The 20,446-nt window shown below is 43.1% G+C and overlaps 1 protein-coding gene across 5 annotated transcripts in view; it reads right to left on the minus strand.

Annotated features, from left to right (window-relative positions):
- The window catches only part of BICD2 (BICD cargo adaptor 2), a 55,504-nt gene extending 36,036 nt beyond the window's left edge, over positions 1-19,468 (minus strand). For all 5 annotated transcript variants that reach the window (XM_053989216.1, XM_053989217.1, XM_053989220.1 and 2 more), the window contains exon 1: positions 18,503-19,468. In XM_053989216.1, coding sequence (XP_053845191.1) covers positions 18,503-18,742 — 240 coding nt within the window. In that variant the 5' untranslated portion in view covers positions 18,743-19,468. The remainder of the gene's footprint in view (positions 1-18,502) is intronic.
- Positions 19,469-20,446: the final 978 nt, after the last annotated feature.

Consider the following 20,446-nt stretch of genomic DNA (forward strand, 5'->3'; position numbering starts at 1 on the left):
TGATAATAACAGAAGCTTTGAGGAACAAACTCTGCTCTACAAGGAGTCAGAAATATGGCGGCATAAACACAGCCGAGTACATATAAATACCTACTAGTTGTTGGTACCAGAATGAACCAGGGTATGAGGCACTTTGGGGAAAAAAAAAAAAATTAAATCTCCAACTAATTATTTAAAATACCTAAGCAGATTTTTGATCACCGAAGTATTAAAGGAGACCAATGCTAAGCATGGGATCACTTCCTGCATATGTCAAAGTTACCTGTGCTCATGTGAGCTCTGTTGTTCATGTATTTTTATGCAAAGAACTTTATAAAAACCAAAACTACTAGTCAGGCTTTCCAGTTTTAGTTGTCTTCAGCCATTCTCACAGAGGCATGCACACATACATGTGCACAACTGTACAAGACATTTCATCCAATGTACCATTGGTAGCTAGTTCTGCATGGCAAAAGCAGACATTTTCTTGTTATCTAATTCCCTTTCATTAAGAACTCATTACACCTGAATAACAAATTTATTTCTCCCCTAGAACCTAACAAAGGTCCAGAGAGTTTAACCCAAATACAACTGCATAATCTTTTGTGTCCTACTAGCACAGTATTTTCAACAAACTCCAGACGAGTCTCTCAATTCCCCGGGGCATGTTCTGCTTGCAGGCTTTGCACTGAACTAGAGCATGTTCACTTACCATTGCCTATCATGGTTGTGTAATGCTTAAAAAAATAAACATTAGACATAATTAAGCCTCTATTTTAAGGTTTGGGTTAAAAAGCAACAAAGGACAGGGACAAAACCCAGCATTCTTCTTCCAATGCAATTTCTACAAACACCCTGTAGAGAGCAACTGCCAGCTGCAACAACCACATGGCCAAGTCACTGGTGTGCACCAGTTAATCTGGAGCACACAGCTCAATCAATACTTGATGTGGCTGGTGAGGTACCGCCCAGTGCCCTCAGATGTCTGTCTGACAGTGGTGTCAATGTCAGAAACAATTCAAGGACAAGGTTTTACCATCGCTTAAAAAAGGGAGGAAAAGTGCATTTCTGTCTGCTCAACTCCATAAGACACTTTCTAGAGTAAAGGAGAGGATTAGGAAAGAGAGACACAAAATAAAGGAGGAAGTGAAGCCCTGGTGCATGACTTAAACACAGGCAAGCAGGAAACAGAAACTTCCCTTAGGGTCCCATCCCTGGAGGGGTCCCAGCAGCTCCACACAGGAAGGGAGAAAGCCCCTCAGCACATGACAGCACAAGCACACTGGCAGCTATTTTTACATGGCCCTGTCAGGATTACAGCAGTCACTGCTCATTTGGAGCAGAATACCTATCAAAGCAGAGCAATAACAGGCACTGTCCTTGAAAGGAGGAGTTATGGCTAAAACAGACAACCCAACAGAAAGATCTGCAACCTATCATATACATGCTGAAGATGTTATGGATCCTGCCCCTTTGTTCAAGCCCATTCTAGCAGCATCCAGCACACCTAAAGAGACTGCAGGTGGTCCTGGGATGTGTCACTGCTCTGTGGCCATCTGAGAGGTCCTACATCACCATGACACTACCAGCTGCAAAGCAAGTGCCTCTTCTCTCCAAACATTCAAATACTTTTCACTATTTAAATTTGGCTTTGTTTTCTACCTTATGAGCAATCCCACAGTCTCCCGAAGTTCAGGCCTGATGGTACCACAGGAAGTCAACGAGCCTCATTGCTTGCAAGACAGAACCGCTAATTGCAACAGGAGTCCTTACCTCAGCGAGGCCCAATGACCAAAATCAAGATAAACTCGCGAATTCTCTAAATTGGATGCAAACTGAGAAACCCAAAGATAGCTTGTGAACACAGTCTGTTCCTGACTTCAGAAATCTTTCACAGAAACTTTAATAAAAAATAAAAAATAAAATTTTTTTAAATCCCTGCCAGAAGCCAAAATGGGGCTTTGGAAAACACCCAAACAAAGCTCACAAAGTTCTGTCCTTGCCAGCAATGCAGCAGCAAGCAAGCAACAGCAAAGGGTCAAGAAAAAGCTGTCCTCAGATTTCAAATTAATCAAACACAATTGCTGGCTACTGAAAAGAGAGCAGAATTAGTTAAAATAAATGACTGAATAATAACAGGACAAGAGCCTGATTATTATTGGACATGGTAAAGGGTGGTCTTTTTTTGTTAATTACAAGACTGTAAAGAGAAGCTGTGTAGATTTTTAAATTATTGGCTGAACTGCATAGCACCTTGTCAGAAAAGAAAAACATATAAAAATTCTTCAAAGTTAAAAGATGCATCAAAACTCACAGGATTCAACATAGAAAAGATGAAATTACCAAATTTTTCAGAAAATTGCACAGCAAACATTAACTACACACAAAGAGCAGTTAACTACAGTTAGAAATTATCAAAAACATGGACCATTACAAGTTCTAAAGGATGTCTTGAAAAAGCTCTGTCTTGGGAGTCCAAGGCCAAGGTATGAAACCTGAAATGACACCAGTGCTTCAGAGAATCCAGTGAAAAACAAGTAAGAGTTGAAAGAGCATGATCGATTCACACATAGTGAGAAACTGCCAAAATCATTAGAAAGGAAATTTTCAAAGACAAGAAATTTGAATAATCTACATTGTTATTTTGTCTTAAGGCCTTGGACATTCAGAATTAAAGGGTAGTAAATCAAGTCTGTGAATTTCGGAGACTTCGAAAGCAGATCACAGAGCTCCTAAAATAGCTTTACACAGCTAAGTCAAACTATAAATAAATCTTGTATTTCATTAAAGAATTAATTTCCAACTAATAATATTGAGACTTTCTAGGTACACATAAAGGAATGATTTTCTCCCCCCTCCAGACAAATTTAAAAATAATTACATGTTCTTCATCATCTCAGGAGACAGAAATCTCCATGGTTATTTGCTTCCAACTGCAAACCCAGGTATGAAGTGCTACTGATGCAGGTGCTATATGATTTACATCTCCTGTATAAAGGCGTGCAGAACTATGTGGTTTGTGTGGTAGGCAATAAATACAGCCACCATGAGAAACACAAAATCCTGACCACAAATAGCAGATCCCAGATTGCAACAACACAAGACAGAACTGCATACACAGAGGTAAGGGCTAAGTTCAGACTCTCTTTTTATAAGGAGTACTAATGAAGAGACAATAAAGTATTATTCAAAAATAAAAAGGAAGCATTTTTCTTCCAAATAATGGATCTGATTTCATTTTGTTCTCATAATTTCATCACACCCTTGATTTCAACAGGGCAGGACACTGCTGCAAAGCAGAGCTGAACAGCAGGACGCAGGAGGAATGTTTACATTCCTGAGCAGTGCTCTCACTGCCAGATCCACAGAAAAGAAATCAATGTTATTATCATCTGTTAAAAAAACGCATACAGGAAACTTCATTTGGGATTTTGGACATGTAAGGGACCACCACTCTTTAACTGTTTCAAGCATTAATTCAAAGGCCACTTGTCACCACAACAGCTGTTCGATCAGCTCTTCTGTTTTGCCTATGTTTTTGTTTTCTTAGATGGGGAATGTCTGTCACAGATTCATTAATGCCTGTCATTATCCTCCAGCCAGCAGCCCTTCATGTGGTTGCTAACTGAAAACGCATCCTAAAACAAATAAACACATCTTAAGTTCTGGCCTCATGTTCAGCAGGAATGCAATGCAGGTTTTGTTGCCTCTATTAATAATTTAAACATCTCTATGAAGGTTCAGTTACCCAAGGTCACACACCTGAGGAGATGATACATGTGAACCCCTCTGCCAGCACCACTCACTCTTGCACTTGGGCAAGGACCAGACTATTCAGGAGCCACCTACTCCTAGGCTGCAGACTGATCAAGAAGGTCCACACCAGGTCTGATCTTTGTAGTAATGCTACAGACACTGCTATATAGAATCATAAGTGAACAGGATGGAAAAAAAAGTCTTACATAATAAGGATTTTAAGAGGATTTTACATAATAGTATATTTCAGATCCTATTGCTAGAATCCCACTGAAAATCTCCAAACTACTTTTTTCTCCTCAAGGAACTTGCGCAAAAACATAGAATCAAAGCAAGCTTCTGGATATGTTTCACTGATGAGCTGCCCACAAACTTGTGTCCCCATTACTGCTCCCTCCCTCCATCTTATTTGACTGCATTTTCTTTAAACAAATCCACATATTTATGAGCAAATAAACGTTTTGACTGCATCTTGCTCTACAGACACAGTAGTTCCCCCAAGGAGAAGCATAAAAGCCTAGTCTTAACAAGGGCTTGAAAGGCAGTCTCCCCCTGTCCCCAAAGGTGAAATTTGTTGTTTATTAATCCAGATCAGCAATTCCAAGAGCAGTGAAAAGTTAACCCCCCTCATTGATTTATGTTGTGGCAGTAGCCTTATGTAACAACAGTAATTTAAACTACAGTTTTATGCACACAGCTACTTTGATTAAAATAAACCAATCCATACTGCCAGGAATGTTTGCTTTGATGCAACACTTACACAGCACATGGCTGGTGGCTAGTGAGTGGACAGCCAACAGCATGGACCCAGCACACACAGTCACAGGCAAAGTCATCTCCCATCACCACAGCATCCAGGGTAAGGACTTCAGCAACAGGTACCTCCCAAGTTTCATATGGTATGAGCCATACAAGGAAGTGGGAAATAACTACTTCTCCATACACCTCATAGGGGACTTTGGAGTTGCATTTACAGGCAGACCAATCAAAAAGCACGAGTCCTCTCCACAAACAAACCATCCAGGACCATTGTTGTACAGGTTGGTTGGACAGTGGCCCAAACAATAAGCTGTTTTCAGAAAACCAGGGATTCATCCTATTATGTGGCGTGAGGGAGGGATTAAGCCTTAATTTAGCACCATTTAGAAAAGATTACCCTTTAATTGCAATAGGAGTTGGCAGACACTGGCAGCAATGAAAAACCTTTATCCTGCAAAGCTTCCAGGCAGTCAGTGACAGCTCCCAGGCTAGCAGCAGAGAGCCAGCCCATGCTGTCCCCAGACAGCTGCTCAAGGCCACTGGACTGATAGGGCAGAATGCAGGGGCCACACAGCTGCATTACAACTGCAGAGACAAACCCCTCATTCATTGGCATTCAGATTGGGCAGGATATGTGGGGTTGCCACAGTGCACTGAGGAGCCAAAGCCTTCAGAAGGGCTCAGCTGCCAGTACCACTCAGAGCTCTGCCCGGTGGGACCCAGCTGGTTTGGGCAAAGATCCAGTATTGGATCTTCCTGCCTTCTGGTATCAGTCTAGCCCAGTCAGCAGAGGAAGATCCCCACTGACCTCAGCTCTGCTATTCTCTGGTGACAGGGCAAGAGAGGTGTCATGCTGTATTTTCTGGCACCGAGAACTCTGCTAAAGCAGATACATGACATGCCTCAGGTGGAAGGTTGCCAGATCCCTGCCAAGAGTTCCCAGTAGCCCATTGCTGCTCAGGAGCCTGTTACAAATGTCTTCTAATTTGGAGCAAAGTAAAATGCTCTTCTAGATTGGCACCTAGGAAAATGTAATTCTTGTTCAAACAGATTTTGCTGCAGCAGTAATGTGTGTTTCACATCTGCGCTGGATTAATCGAAGTTTAGGCTGGCATAGGATATCCCAAAGCCTACAGCAGTTTAACTCAAGCCAGCTTTTTTTTTCAAAAGTTCAATGAAAATTAATCATTTCTATACATAGAGAAGGCCTTAAACCAAGTTTTAATCCCCTTCCTCTCCACTTCTTACCCATGCCGGGCAGTGCCTGGCATTTCTGACAGCCTCAGGCCTGAAAGATGAAGCCACTGACCAGCTGGCTGAGCCATCTCAGCTTACTGGGAACCAGTGACGGGAGAAAGAACTCTGCGGCATGGAGGCTGGGAGCTGGAGAAGAAAACTATGTGTCTGATTAGATGAGGAGCCATGAGAAGTACTAGTGTCAAGGGAGAAAGCAAATCTTGTAAGGAAGAGGCAAAGAGCATGTGTCCAAGGGAAAAGATAAGAGATGACAGTCAAGACAGTGGCACAGGGTAACAGCAGCAGCAGGATCATCAGCGACTGCAATGGAATTCAACAGGAAACCAAGGAAGAGGAACAAAACAAAATGCAGGATGAAGTAGGAGTGGGAAGAAGAGACATAAGCCTGTAAGCTGCTTGTCCACTTCAGATATGAAAGGGCAGGCTCATCCTCTTTGCGTCCTAACTGCTTCCAGTTTATTAGCCTATGGCTGAAGTTTGTCTCCTACCCTGGAAGAAAATCTGACCAGTAATTGTGTAATTTTCTCAGGGCATTCTTTCTAAAAACTTCCAAGTTTTTAAAGTTCAACACCAAGTAGCCTGGCATTGTACTCAAGAACACCTTAGAAGAAACTCAAGAGTATATTATTAGTTATCCTCTGACATTATTACACTTCTTTGTATTCACTGTCACTGCTACCTTTGCTGCTCATTCTCAAATGAAACACTGGATACATCCATACAGGACTGATGTCTAAAGCACAATTAATCCAAAATAAAATTATGATCAATCCCAACATAGAACTGAGAGTCTCATCTTGTACTCTAGGACACAATGAAGCAGACCAGTGTTACTTTTTAAGAATACAAGGAAGAATTCTGTCTCTCCAGAAGTTCATTTCATATTTAGAGCTTGAATTTCAGCAAGTTGATTTATTGCATTATAAACAGACATTAGTTTTAGGCACATGAAGGTCACAAAGTTAAATAAAAAAATGAAAGAAATTGAGTAAGAGGAACTCAAGCCATCCCTACAGATGTTATTCAAATTCTTCAAATATAACTTTTCCATTATTACTGCAGTCTTCTGCACTGCAAAAACAGATTTACAGACCTGAAATTTCAAGACACTAGATCAGTAATCCAATAGGAACTCTAGCCATCCCCACAGATGCTATTCAAATTCCTCAAACATAACTTTTCCATTATTACTGCAGTCTTCTGCACAGCAAAAACAAAGAGAAACAGACATAAATCTATTATCTACAGACCTGAAATTTCAAGACACTAGATCAGTAATCCAATAGGAAAACACTACAACTACACTGCTGCAGCACCAGTTCCAAAGGTAGCATTAAGACAGTTCTTAAAACACAAGTAGAGAAATTAAACAATTCAAGAGTTAAACAACCTAAGCCTGAGCACTGGAGAGCATTCCTGGGTACACAGACACCAAGTACTAAGCTGTTCCCAATAGCTCTGGAATCCTTTAGAAGTAAAATCTAGCTTTAGAACGTCATTGAACTAAGAGGCAATGCAATAAAACTTGGATCTGCATGAACTCCACATCTCATGAATGCCCTGTTCCCTTGTTCAACAGTACCTGCTGAAGATTAAGGCCACATTCTTCATACAAAGCCTAACGTTATGTGCAGTAAGACAAAGCTAACACATGACTAGCACAGCATGGTACCAGGCAACAAATGGAGCTCAGGGCAAGAAAAATACTTTCATCAAATTAATCACTTTCTATGGAGATGACCCTTGCCACAGAGAACAATGATAATAAATCAAGAAAATACATTTCTCATGAAGCACACATAGAAATATAGTGTCAACCGTAATGTTGTTTCAGGTCTATTGTGGGAAAAAGGGCATACACAGCCACATTGAGAGTGGCAGATCACAGGGCTGATAAATGCTCTTTGAGGCCAGTTCTCACAAATCCAGAACCAAGAACCTTAAAAGCAAACAGATGCCTCACAGAAGCTCCAAAAGCCCCCAAAAGCCTCCCTGGATGAGCCAGATTCCAAGATGTTCCTCAGCTGTAGTCTCTCACACTGAGGAATATGAAAGGAATTAATGCCTCACTATCCTCCCCAAAAACCCTAACAGTAGGGAGGTCAAAGGGAACATCAGATCAATTTTAATGTTAACAGGCTTTGTGTCATATTAAAAGGGTCCATTTGCTTCAGTCCCAATAAGGCATTTATATTTTAGAGCACTTGGCCACACAGTCTACATTAGAACAACCAGCTACAAACAAGTGGAGTAGCTATTATATATATATATATGTGTGTGTGTGTGTGTGTGTGTGTATGTGTGTGTGTGTGTGTGTGTCTGTATATAATAGCCACTGTGACCCACAAAATTCCTTTACTGTACTCTTACAGTTTGGCTTCTACCTGTTTCCCAAGTGAAATGAGCAGGCACTTCTCCTTGTCTCCTTCTACAGAGAGAAAATAAGAATAAATTGATGTATTATTAAGTGCCCAGGTGGAAAAGTTGTCTGAAACATAACACTGCTAGGAAAGCTGCACTCTCCCTTTCCATGTGAGCCTGGAAATCAAAATATTTCAATGGGAAAGTTTTCCTCCAAACTTCCAGGACAGATAATGGTCAAGTCCACTATCCCAGCAGCCTTGAAAAAAACTCTACAACCCAGCCTTCAGAGGCTCTCTCTACTTCCTAAAACCCTCCCAGATTTCAGAAAGAAGAGACCATAAGATATGTACTTAAGCCAGTCAAGCCATGAAAAGTCCTAGCTATAGTTTCCCTCCAATTCATTACTGTGCTTACCTCCACTGTGAACCCTGAAGGACAGAAAAGTGTTACGGCTCACATGAGTGAAAATTAATCTTGAAATACAGGATTTTTCCTACTCCAGAACCCCACAGAAGTTAAAGGTAACCACAATTCATTCACATTGTTTACAGAATTACATTAGCAGTTCAGAAGTATAGAGAATTGAATGATGCAGAATACACACAGAGATGCGAGGAGGGCTTCAAAATCGCCAAACATCAGAGTGATTAGTAGGATCACTGCAAAAGCCTACATGCAGGAATAAAACTATAAAACCCATGAAATAAATTCCTGACAATGACAGATGATTAACTCTTCTCTGTATTCCTTTCATAAGGGGTAATACTGCAAGTGTCACAGTAGACAGCATTCCTTCAGCCTTCCTGAAGTCCAGACACACAACTAATATTTCTCACATGCTCTACTCAGTAAAATGTAGATTCAGCTACTCAATCCTTCAGTGTGTATTCACTGACTAAACAGAGCAGGAGGGGGTGAACCATAAAAATTAGTTCAAACTTCAGAATTTAAACTATGGGGCATATTTTAAAGCACAGTATGTAAAAAACATACACATATAAGCAACAAAGTAACAGAATTGTAGATACTGAAGACTGGAAGGGAGATCTTGAAGGTTATATACTCCAACCTTCCTGCTTAAAGCAGGGTCACCACTAAAAACATGCTCAGGACATTGTCCAGTTGGGATTTCAGTGACTCCCAAGATGAAGGCCACATAACCTATGGGCAAAGAATAGAAAATACGTTACATATGGCACATTGTGTTTGTGGTTACTTATGTATGTGCTATGGCTCAGTCTTTAGTTTTTATGGACTGCTCTGTAGCAATTCAAATAATACTGGAGGCTAGAGCTGAACAACTCCACAGCTTGATTTGTTCCAAGTCATTCAAATCTGGTCTTAAAATATTTCTATGATTACTGAACAATCTTAGAACAAGACTTTGTTGTATCCACAACAAAGGGAGGAGGGGGAATGTTTTAAAACAATCTTACTTCTCAAACACTGCTCTAATTTAGCCATTAAGTGCAAGTGGTCCTGTTTCCCAGGCAATAGTTTGGATATTTTGGCTTCAGCCCACCTTTAAGTAGCTTCCTGAACTGGACTCAATTAGTATGGAACATACATGCAAAAAAAGGAGGTATCAGTAACTCCTAAAGAAGAAACTTGCAAAAATGCCTTATATTTTGCATTTTGCACCTGAGTCAAATATGTGTGAAAGGCATGTGTCAGAGCTTCAGGTGGAAGCAGATGTTATAATCAACCCTGTAAACTGCATCAAGAGCCAGAAGTGTCTAGTGCATCCATATGAACCTTCCTACCTGCAGATGTCCTCATCAGCACGTCCTGAACCCTTTTCATCTATGCCAACCACTGCAACGTGAATCTCACTCAAAAAATACAATCTCTCATCAGTTTCTAAGTCAGCTATGCACTGCAGTGTGGCACCTTCTCAGGTAACATCCCATCTCTGCTGCCCACCGTCACAGCACCTAGCATGCCTGCCCCAATAGACCACCTTGAGCAAGAGAATACCAAGCTATTAACAGGCAAATCTGGTGTAAGACAAAAATCAGCTCCCCACCACTGACAGACTTGACTTATCTGTCTGCAAAGACAAACTTTCATGTGAAGCTGGCTAGCCATTTCTTGGTTAAAACCATGTACTTTCTGAAAGCATCTCCAAAAGGGAGCCAAGTGGAATTGTTTTGCACAGCTGTTACCACAGTGAACCAAGATACAAGTTAGACAGAAGCTTTTATTCACATGGATACAAGTCTCATAAAGCTACTGTATTAAACTGAACCAGAGAAAAATTCAAATCTGGACTGCTGCTGCATGATTTCTGCTGAATCAGAGGCCTACATTTATTAGGGAAGTATGTTCTGGCAAGATGACCTTTCTTTGTTTGATAGTATGTACCAAAGCTGAGGGTACATGCCATATGACACTCTTGTTACTGCTTGTGACTTGTTGGGGACAGTCACACTCATCCAACAATAGCCAATTCCTATTTCAGAGGCCAAATGCTCTCTCCAAATGACATCATAGAAAACCACTAAATAATTATATACTGACTGCTTGAAAATGGATTTTATAATTTCCTTCCTAATATCACATTGTTGAGAAGTTTTGCCCACAGCTTCCAAGAGCTAGAGGGCTGAGTGGACTACAGATACGTCATGCTACTCAGCCACTCTGGGCATCACAACCAAATTTCTCCCTCAAAACACACATAGCCTTGTGCAGCAAGATGCAAGAAAATCCCTTCTGGTTTAGAATTATCCATTCATACAACAGAACAAGCTCCACACAAACATCATTCTTCATCATCAGAAAATATAGTGGATTCTGACCTTGGAAAATCAGATGTAGCAAATTCTCTGTGCACAGGAAGTAATAAATCTTGTTTGGTTTGAACAGGTTGGACACAAGTTATGGTATTAGCTCAGTATACTTCTCTGCCTTGGAGCCAGAGATGAACTACAGGCCCAGTTCCGTACACCACTGACACTGAACATGCAGAAGGACTTCCTAATGAACTTACCAAATACTGTCTCACTGCCTACAGCACAGCACTCTGCACCATGCTGGGAGCTTGCCAAGCACATTGGCAATAACTGAGGAGTGAAAAAAAATCATTTAAGGAGACCAAGGACTTCAGCATGCATGGGTCATCCAGCACAACTCAGCACTCCACCAGACACACCACTTGTTTCAACGAGAGCTGTATAGGTCCTCGTATGGCACAGCTGCTTTCCGAATATGGACACAGGACTGCAGAGAATCCACATCCATTCCCACACTGAGCTTCAACTACACTGGGGGCAAACATTCCAAATTAGCCCCATGTGCCTGCTTGCTCAGAGCCCCAGTGGTAAACCCATCTGTTTGTGGGCAAGACAGTCCACACCTTTTAGAAAACCCCTCAGGTAAGTCCCCACTCCAAAGTGAGGTGAGCCTGACATCCGCTACCTGGTGTATATTTCAGCCAGAAAGCAGCTGAAAAGAGAGGAGGAGGAAAGTTGGAGGTAGAAAGAAGGAAGATGAGCTGGAGAATGGGGAAACAAAGAAAAAAAGCCACAGTTTACAGCTATTACACCTAAAACTTCAGCTCTTCTCTGAAATGGAGGGTCCTCCATTCATTTGGATAGCAGAGTTGATCTATGTCATTTCCCTCTGCTGAGGTTTTGTAGACCATATTTCAAACCCACACTATATTCCTCTGTTGCTGGGTTACCAAATCTGAACAAACAATTCTCCGCACTCTGCCAAAAGCAGAGAAAGAAAGCAAATGAATGCCTGGAGTATGCATCACCCTCTGGAAGTCATCTTACAGCCTGAAGCTGCTACAGATTAGTCACAAGCTCACATCCACTTTCACATAGTGAAAGAGGAAATGGTGAACCTATTAAGTCTGGGGGCAGTGCACAGACTTGAGAACTGTTGTTCCCACCCTCCTGCCTCCTCCTAGTAAAATCAGACAATTTTCCAAATCATTAGAATTCTCTTGCAGACTAGAAGAAAGTCTGGTCAAAGGGATATTTTGAATATTAAGTCAAAGAGATATCTTGGGTATTAATACCCCTGAAACTAGCCAGCATGTCTCCATAGATTTTGAAAGGATGAATCAATATTTGAAATAAGGAAACCACAACAGCCCATGTGACAAAACACCAGTGACTCTAGGTTTAAGACTTTCAGGTTCCAGGCAGGACGTCTGCCACATCAGGGGGCTGCACAAACTTCCACTTCAGAGGTGTGGGAACACACAGATATCCCCCACTGTGAAGCCCTCTGAGTTCATTACAGTCCTCAGCAATACTGCTTGGAAGGAATCTTCCCCTGCAGCTCCTGTACAGAGAAGCCACAAGCATGCAGCATTTGGTCTAGTGTTTCTTATGCAAAGATGGTCTGCCTCCGTTCTCTGAACACCCAGGCAACCTCCCATCCCACCTTCAAGTCCCAGCTCCCAGGTACCCTCATCTGAGACCGCACATTGAAGGATGCCAGATGCAAGGCTCTAATGAACAATTTATTTGAGTAAACACAAGAAATGCTACAAGAGAGACTACATCCCAGGACAGACCTCAACCAAAGCCACCAGCTTGACAACAACGTTGCCACTGCAGCATCCCTAGTACTGCTAATTCCCAGCAGCCAGGCCAGACAGACCCTGCTTGCTGTGCAGCTGCTGCCTGTGCTGCTAAGGCAGCAGCTTCACCGCCAAGCTCAGCAGAAAGACTAGCTGAAGATGCTCTTCTCATTCCTTGTTTGCTGCTTCTTTAACACACTCTAGGTGAGGCGGTACCTGCACAGCCATGTACAACATGCCTGTGACCCAAAATGGGGTTCTGACCTAATTTAAGAACAAAACCAAAAGAAAGAAAAATAACAAAGAAAATCTGACTCAGTTCTACAGCATAGTTTTACTATATCCCCTCCACTGGACAGCAAACACTCAGTGCTGCCACACTTCCAGGGAAAAAATAGGTAGCAAGTTGCACTACTGCTGCCAAACATTGGAACCTTGGGTTAAACTTAACGAAGAAACTTAGAAACAAATTATCTAATGTTTGCTGGAGGTCAGGGACACACCTCATTTTGGGCCAAGGCACAGACAAACACTGCAAACGAAAAGTAAAAAATTACTTTTCCCCAAGACCCAGCTCTCAGCTGAGACTACATACAGCAGTTTAGGGAAAACTACTTCTGCAGAAACATGGGGGTTTTTAAAATAATTCCACCTGAAGGTCCTTACTATTCATCCAAATACTTATGGTTGTTCTAATACATAAGATATAATTAATTTTATCAGAAAAAGACCAAGAAGAACATCCAGCAATTTCATAAAATAATCTGAAATCATCACTTCATTAATATTATTTATTATTTTTAAGAAAGGCAATTAAAGGATCACTGACAAATAAAATTAATTTAGTAACATGAAACATTACAGGTTACTATTTGCAGTACACCAGGAAAAACTGGAATGTTTAATTTTTCGCATTTTGTTTTTTTTCCTAAATAAGGATATGTGGGAAAAGTAGCTTTTCCAAAACATGGTACTAAGTGTCTATATCACTGCAAATATCAGATTAATATCAGGGGTGCCTCTATTCTTCATATAAAGCAATTACAATTTATCAAAATATAAGAGGTTTAATTCACACAGGAATATTTTGCTTACCCCACCCACAGCCTTCAGTCTGATTTGACAGTAGAGACAGCAATTATGTTCCAACATTTCAAGTGTGGCAGGTATTGAAGTCCAAGTAACACCATGAAGTCCTCAAGACAGATTCAGGAAAGCATAACCATTTTCTATTAGTATGTGCAAAATTGCTATCAGTTTCCTAAATTCAATTTGCAGTTGTACTTTTCCTACTCCAGATTTACTTCTGTATAACCAGAATTAAATTTCACCTAAGCTGTTCTATTTAAATAAACATTTATTTTATGCATTAAATCCTTTGATTTTAACAGTGCTGCAAAGTTAGAGGCAATCTCAAACAACATTAACGTCCTTTCCTTTCATAAGGAATCAATACATCACCTGAATATTTATTAGGAAGAAGCTGCAGACGTGTACCTGAGGCCTTAGAGGTACTGCAACTGAACATCATTATTTACCATTATTAAATACAAAGACTTGGTCAATCCAGCATTGATTCATGTGCACAGAGGGTCTAATCCCAGTCTGTCATGGGTTTGTTAGGTACCTATAGCCTAGCTGTTTCTTCCCTCTTTGCCTTTATGTCCTTACACACAAAATGAGCACAGCAGTACAAACTGCCAAAATGCTCTGACAAATCCAGTGGGGAAACTCACTGCTACTTCAGCAAGCAGTTTACAATGTCTGTCTACAAGGTACACAGCACTACATGAGGTAGACAGGAAAGGCAATGATTTCTCCTTCACTTCTGAAGAACCACAGTTAAACCCTGCATTAATAAAATGTAACATAATGAAATGTTAAACCAGCCTGGATGAAATATAACGTACCCAATTAACTAGTACATATGTAAGTCAATTAAGCAAAACTTCTGTCAGTGATCACAGATCTTCTACACCCCACCTCAATATAAACTCAAACAGCACAAATATTACAGCCTGGGACACATAATCTCATCTGCATCATATGCCCCACTTAGGCTTCATGGGAAATGAAGCAGCAAGGTGTTACCTGAGTGTTTCTTTCAAAGTCAGCTTGCAAGATTACCCAGGAATCATCTACAGAGAAGTCATAAAATGACATTTAAGTCAATACATGATTCTTAATCAATACATGATTCTTAAAGGCAAAAAACAGAAACAAGGGCCACTGTTACCATACTAAGAAATTAAGAGCCCCGTGGAAATCACTGCCAGTACTCTTGTAAGCTTGCTCCCCCCTTAAAAACCATCTACATTACACTAACTGTGACATACTGGCATGTGCTTTTAGACTTTAAGGATATACATAGTCCACTTATGAATTTTTGCAATGTTACAGGAATAATTAATCATAGCACCCATGTTTTCCAAGGGTTTAAACACAATTCTACAACCACCAATACAACATAATCTCTTAATCAGAAAGAAGCTTTGGACAGCAGCCAGTTTCATAACCGAGCTAGTAGTTGGTTATAAATCTGACATCTTGAAGCAACCCTGAAGTACTGAGCAAAGCAGATAACCTCTTTTTCAAACAAACCTTCCATGCCACATTCCCCCACAAATCATCAGGAAAGCAATAACTGAATCCTCAGGCAATCACTTTTGTGAGCTGGAGTGCACAAAGGTGCGATTGTATGTAAGAAAAATGTCCCAGCTCAGGCATGTAGTCAGCCCCGTCATTTATACAATTAGCAATATCACAAAGGCTTTACCAGCTGAAACAAAGCCTACAGAAAAAAACTTAGTTACTTCATCTCCTAGATGGAGTAAAAAATGAATAAAGTTATATGTTCACAACATACTGGTTTTCTTGTAGTGAAATACTACATTATCTTATTTCTCTGAACGAGGGAAAACATTTATCATAATCCTTACTATAGTTTGAAATTAATTCCCTTTTACAAAAGCAAAGATGGTACTGCAAATAACAGTAAGTCTACCTGAGAAGACAGTTTGTATCTCAGTTTTGTTCTGTCAAATAAAATGACAGAAGAAATGCAGCAGAAAGTACCTTAAAAAATATATCAGATCAAGTCAGTATACATACAAGTGAAAGAACAAACTCAGAGAAAACCTGACCCCTTAAAAAGGGGTTGGTGAGAAGGCTCAGCAGCGCAAGGACAGAGCAGCTCCCTATTTTCACCAGGACAACTTGGATTGCAAATACTGAGAGCACACTGGCACCTTTACCAAATGGGAGCCAAATGGCTCTGACAATGCCATTCACACTCACCAAAGGGATACAACAGTGGAGATTAAGACTCTGAAATTTCTGAATTTCACTGGGTGGCAGGGAGAAGAATCTCGCCAGAAAGATCTGATGACTATAGCAGAAAAGCCTGTACTTTCAACAAACTGCCTTACAAAGTTCCCACGCTCTGAACACATTTACCTACGGTATGAATAGGGCCATGATACAGGAGTTTTTCATAATATTAAACTAATTAAAGCATATCCAAATCTACAATACCCAGCAGGACAGAAAACCACTGCTTGTTTGCCCCGCACCCTGCCTAACGTGGCCTTGTGCCACTTAGCTCTCTCAACATAAATGAACAAAGTAAGCTCTATAGAGACTAAAAGGGCTATATCTTAAAAACCTGCATGAAGTTACAGTTCAGAAGCAAGAGATGGAAAGCAATACTGTTCTAGTTTCACATCAATCTCTCACATTCCCCAAGAACAACTTAAGTAACCCAAGGTGGAGTCCCTTTAGGTTGGAATGTGACATGTATGACAAGTCGTATATGCAGCACTCCTCTAGCTGAGTGGAGGAAAAACAAGAAGTTGCATAAAACATCAAAGATGATAAACTCCTTCTCCGAGCAGATGCTTCATACATCTGCTAAAGGTTTACAAGATCTACAGCAAACCAGATTCCTGCACAGCATCACAAGAAAGCTAGAGGAGCAATGCTCTTTCCCTGAGCAGGCTATCAGAGTCCTCCAGTTGTTCCCAGAATTGTCTGCTTCCCAGGTTTTGACTTAATCAGAGCAGGACATTAGCACACAAAGCAAATCCTTCAAAATGTTAAAAGCAAAAAAAGAGTGAATCATTGCTGATTCTGCCTTTTCTTTTTAATCTCTTTTACAAGCTTCACAATTGTTACAGCCCTAAAAGAATGAAAAGACAGTATCATGAAGCTTTTTTCCATCTGCAAGTCAAAACATGTAATGCCCAAACACACATAGCACAGCCCAGTGACTAAAGCCACTACCTGTGATGGAAACATCCTGGTTCCCACTGGTGTGTCAGGCACTGCCTTGCTGAATGAGGTTGGACTAGTCCCGTAACCTCTCCACACTGTCTTGCATTCCACCTACCAACTGGGTTTACTGACTTTTCTCTCCCTTGAGCTCAACTCTACAACTGCCTCTGCCCTTGACTTCCAAGTTTCTGCTCCTGTATGCTGCTGTAACTGTGCTGGTCTCAAGTGGCTTTAGGAACAGCAGCATATCCGTTCAGCTTGCATATTTAGTTAAAAAGTTTATAGCCATGTGATTCAAAGTAATTAACCTCTTTGTTTATGCTTGTTTAATACAATAAAAGCAAAATAAAGCTTTATTTACAAGGCCAAAAGATATATAGTAAGCAGGAAGGGAGGTTTACCAATTCAGCTGATTTTGTACCAGTCTGTAACAAGGATTTACTTTTCCTTTGAAATACTGTATTCTGATTTTACTTAAAATCCATCTCCAACTGAATAAACTAAAGCTAAGTCCCATTGGATACAATTTGTAAAGGTCAAATCCACCTATATTCACCTCTTAGGCTGTATCAGATGTTTTACAATCAAGGCAAGGCCTAAATCAGCTGAAAAGCAGCACAAGGTCTGCCAGTATGCCAAATCACTGAACCAAACAAAGCTACATGCAGACAAGTTCCCATGGGCCATGCTCTACGGTGGGCTGACAGAATCAGCTCATAAGGAGTGCAAACCACCAGTCTGCATTCTCTGACTATTCCCTGGACAGCACTTTTCCCGCATTCTACACCTAGAGGAGATCTTGCACGAGAAAAACTTAACGTGCAAATTGCCTAATACAGCATTTCTACTGTCAAACTTTACTCTCCTCTACAAATTAGTTCTGGAATTTCCCTTAAAATAGAAAGTAATAAAAAAATATGCCAACGGCAGGACCTGCACCAAAACAAAGCCATATGATCTGAAGTCTGCTGTATTATTTTTGTGGTGGTCCCCATTGAGGAAGTGATTAACACCAACGTAAGATTTCTCCTTCCACACAAAAGCAGGCATATGACTGCATCGCCACCGCACCTTGGTCCCGGCCCTCGCCCCCCGCCGCCTGCTTGTGTTTCGCCCGGGGGCGCGGCGGCGGCAGCCCCAATCCCGGGGAGGGGCAACCCCGACCGGGCTTCTCGGCCCTAGAGCAGTCCTGGGGCGGCCCACCTACCGGATCTCGAGGCGAAACGGAACGGGACAGAACGAGAAAGAAAAGGGTCTACCCGCTTCCCATATCCCTCTTCACAGGAGCGAAGCTCGGAGCAGAAAGGCCTTTTTTTTCCATCCTTTCCCTCTTCTGGGCTGGCTTGCAGCCAGGCACCTCGGAGCTGTCATTTTGGGGAACGGGCAACCGCTCTGCCGGAGCCAGGCCGAAGCCTGGGAACCCGCCGGTCGCCCCACAGCAGCCCCAGGGCCCCTCAAGCTGCCGCCCCCCGACTCCAAACCAGCCCCGTTCCCACTGCTTCGCGCTACCTTCGCCCTTCCACCCGCCACGGCCGCGCTCGGATCCAGGCCGCCCACCTGCCGCCGCCCCCGCCTCACCTCCTTCAGCTGCTCCATCTCGGTGCGGATGGTCTCGTACTCCAGCTCCAGCTCCTCATACTGCTGCTTCAACTGCTGCTTCTCCTCCAGCACTGCCAGCCCGTACTCCGCCGCCTGGATCTTCTCCCGGGTGGTCTCGCCCAGCTCCTGGAAGAGACGCTTGATCTCGCTCCGCAGCCACTCGGGCTCCGACTCCATCACCAGCCGGGCGTACTCCTCCTCCTCCATGGCCAGCGACATGTCGGCGGAGGGGCCGCCGGCCGCCGAGGCGGTTGGGCGAAGGGGTGAACGCGCAGCCCTCCTAACCTAAGTTTACCACTCCTAGCAGCGGCACGGCTCGCAGGCGGCCACGGCAGGGCCCGCTCGGGCCGCCATCGACAGGCCAGGAGCGCGCTGCTCCCGCCGCGGATCCTCCCTGGATCCCGCTCGCCGCAAACGCCGAGCGCAGTGAAATCATTCAAAAGGCACGGCCGGGCCGGCGCCCCGCGGGACGCTGGGAGCGGGAGTCCTCGGTGATCGGCGCGCCGCGCGCTGCGCGGCTCGCCGGACTACAGCTCCCGGCAAGCATCGCGACAAGCGAGGGTGGTGGCGGACGTGGAGGAGCGCGACCTCTGCCGGGCGACGCGAGGTAGCGCGACGGCGAGAGCGTAGGGCCGGCCGTGCCTGGGGGCGGCCTGGCCCGACAGCGAACGCACCCCAGGAGCCCCCAAGTGACCCCGGATACAAATTCGGGCACAGGCCCCATGCACACAGCCTTTGTACACACCCTGGCGGCCCGGACCACGCTCAGGAGGGCTTTTGAGGCGGGTTTGAGAAAGCATCGGAGTCGGCTGGGTATGAAAGATGAGGCCCGTGCCCCAGAGTGTGAATGGGGGGGAGACGTTCCGGTGCGGCGGGCGGTGCCACAACAGCACGGAGAGGACAGAAGGTCACAGGAGAAGGCTGGCACCAGCCCCACACCATACTGAGAGCTTGCAGCACCTCACTGTTCCCAGTTTTCTGCATCTAGAGGTGGAATACCTGCTACAAGGCGTTCTCTGCTCACCGACAGGGACCAAACCACGTCCTCCGAGTCGTCCTGAGGATAACCAAGGCCATGGGACAAGGTGTTCCCCTATGGCTGAGCTACCTGATGAAAGGAAGGCTAGGTTGCATCAAGAGCCAGTTCCGTGACCAGCCATGGGACAGTGACACTTGGGCAGCTGTACTGTGCTGCCTGAAAAGGATTTGGCAGCTTGTGAGGAAAATTCCATCAGTCTTTGCCCCAGGTTACACCCATTGGGCACATTTGGTGGCAAAAGCACAGGGATTGGGACACTCATTGGTGCACCACGGGAAGAACTAATTTCTAAAGCATAGTGATGACTGAACAGAGACAAACCTCTACTAGTTAGACCACTGCAATTCCTAAGCAGCCCCATAAAGGTGGTGTGTGTGTGTCCCTGTGGGATGGGGAGATGCTTCACTCCCATGGTCAGGAGCCCTACAGCTTCATCATCCTTTCATACAGCAAGTGCGGCTTGGACTTTCTTCCAGTGTCAAAAACAATCGGTAATGAACTGGTGAGCAAACAGCAAGCATAATAAAAACAATTACATGTTTGAGCACTCCACAAGGTCTCAAACACGAAGCAACATATTTACTCACAGCTGCAGGGTTTTTTCAAGCTACTTTGAACTTCTGCCTGTGCACTTATCCCTTTAATAAGCTGTGTCATGGCTGAATGATGCCTGTTAGTCATGAAGCTGCCTTAGTCAATTTTTCTTCAGGGTCCTGACACTGCCTGGAGTTTCCTTGTGCATCAAGTGCAGGTATGCGTTTGCCCTCTGAGCACTGATATGACAGTCACCCAGACCTTAGAAGCAGCAAATCAGTGTCCTCAGCCTAGAGTGTGCATGTGAAATTCCTTTAGTTTTTTACTTTCAGAATTCTCAGTAGAAGGCA

Source organism: Vidua macroura, chromosome 13 (assembly GCF_024509145.1).
Source record: "Vidua macroura isolate BioBank_ID:100142 chromosome 13, ASM2450914v1, whole genome shotgun sequence".
Taxonomy (NCBI): Eukaryota; Metazoa; Chordata; class Aves; order Passeriformes; family Viduidae; genus Vidua; species Vidua macroura.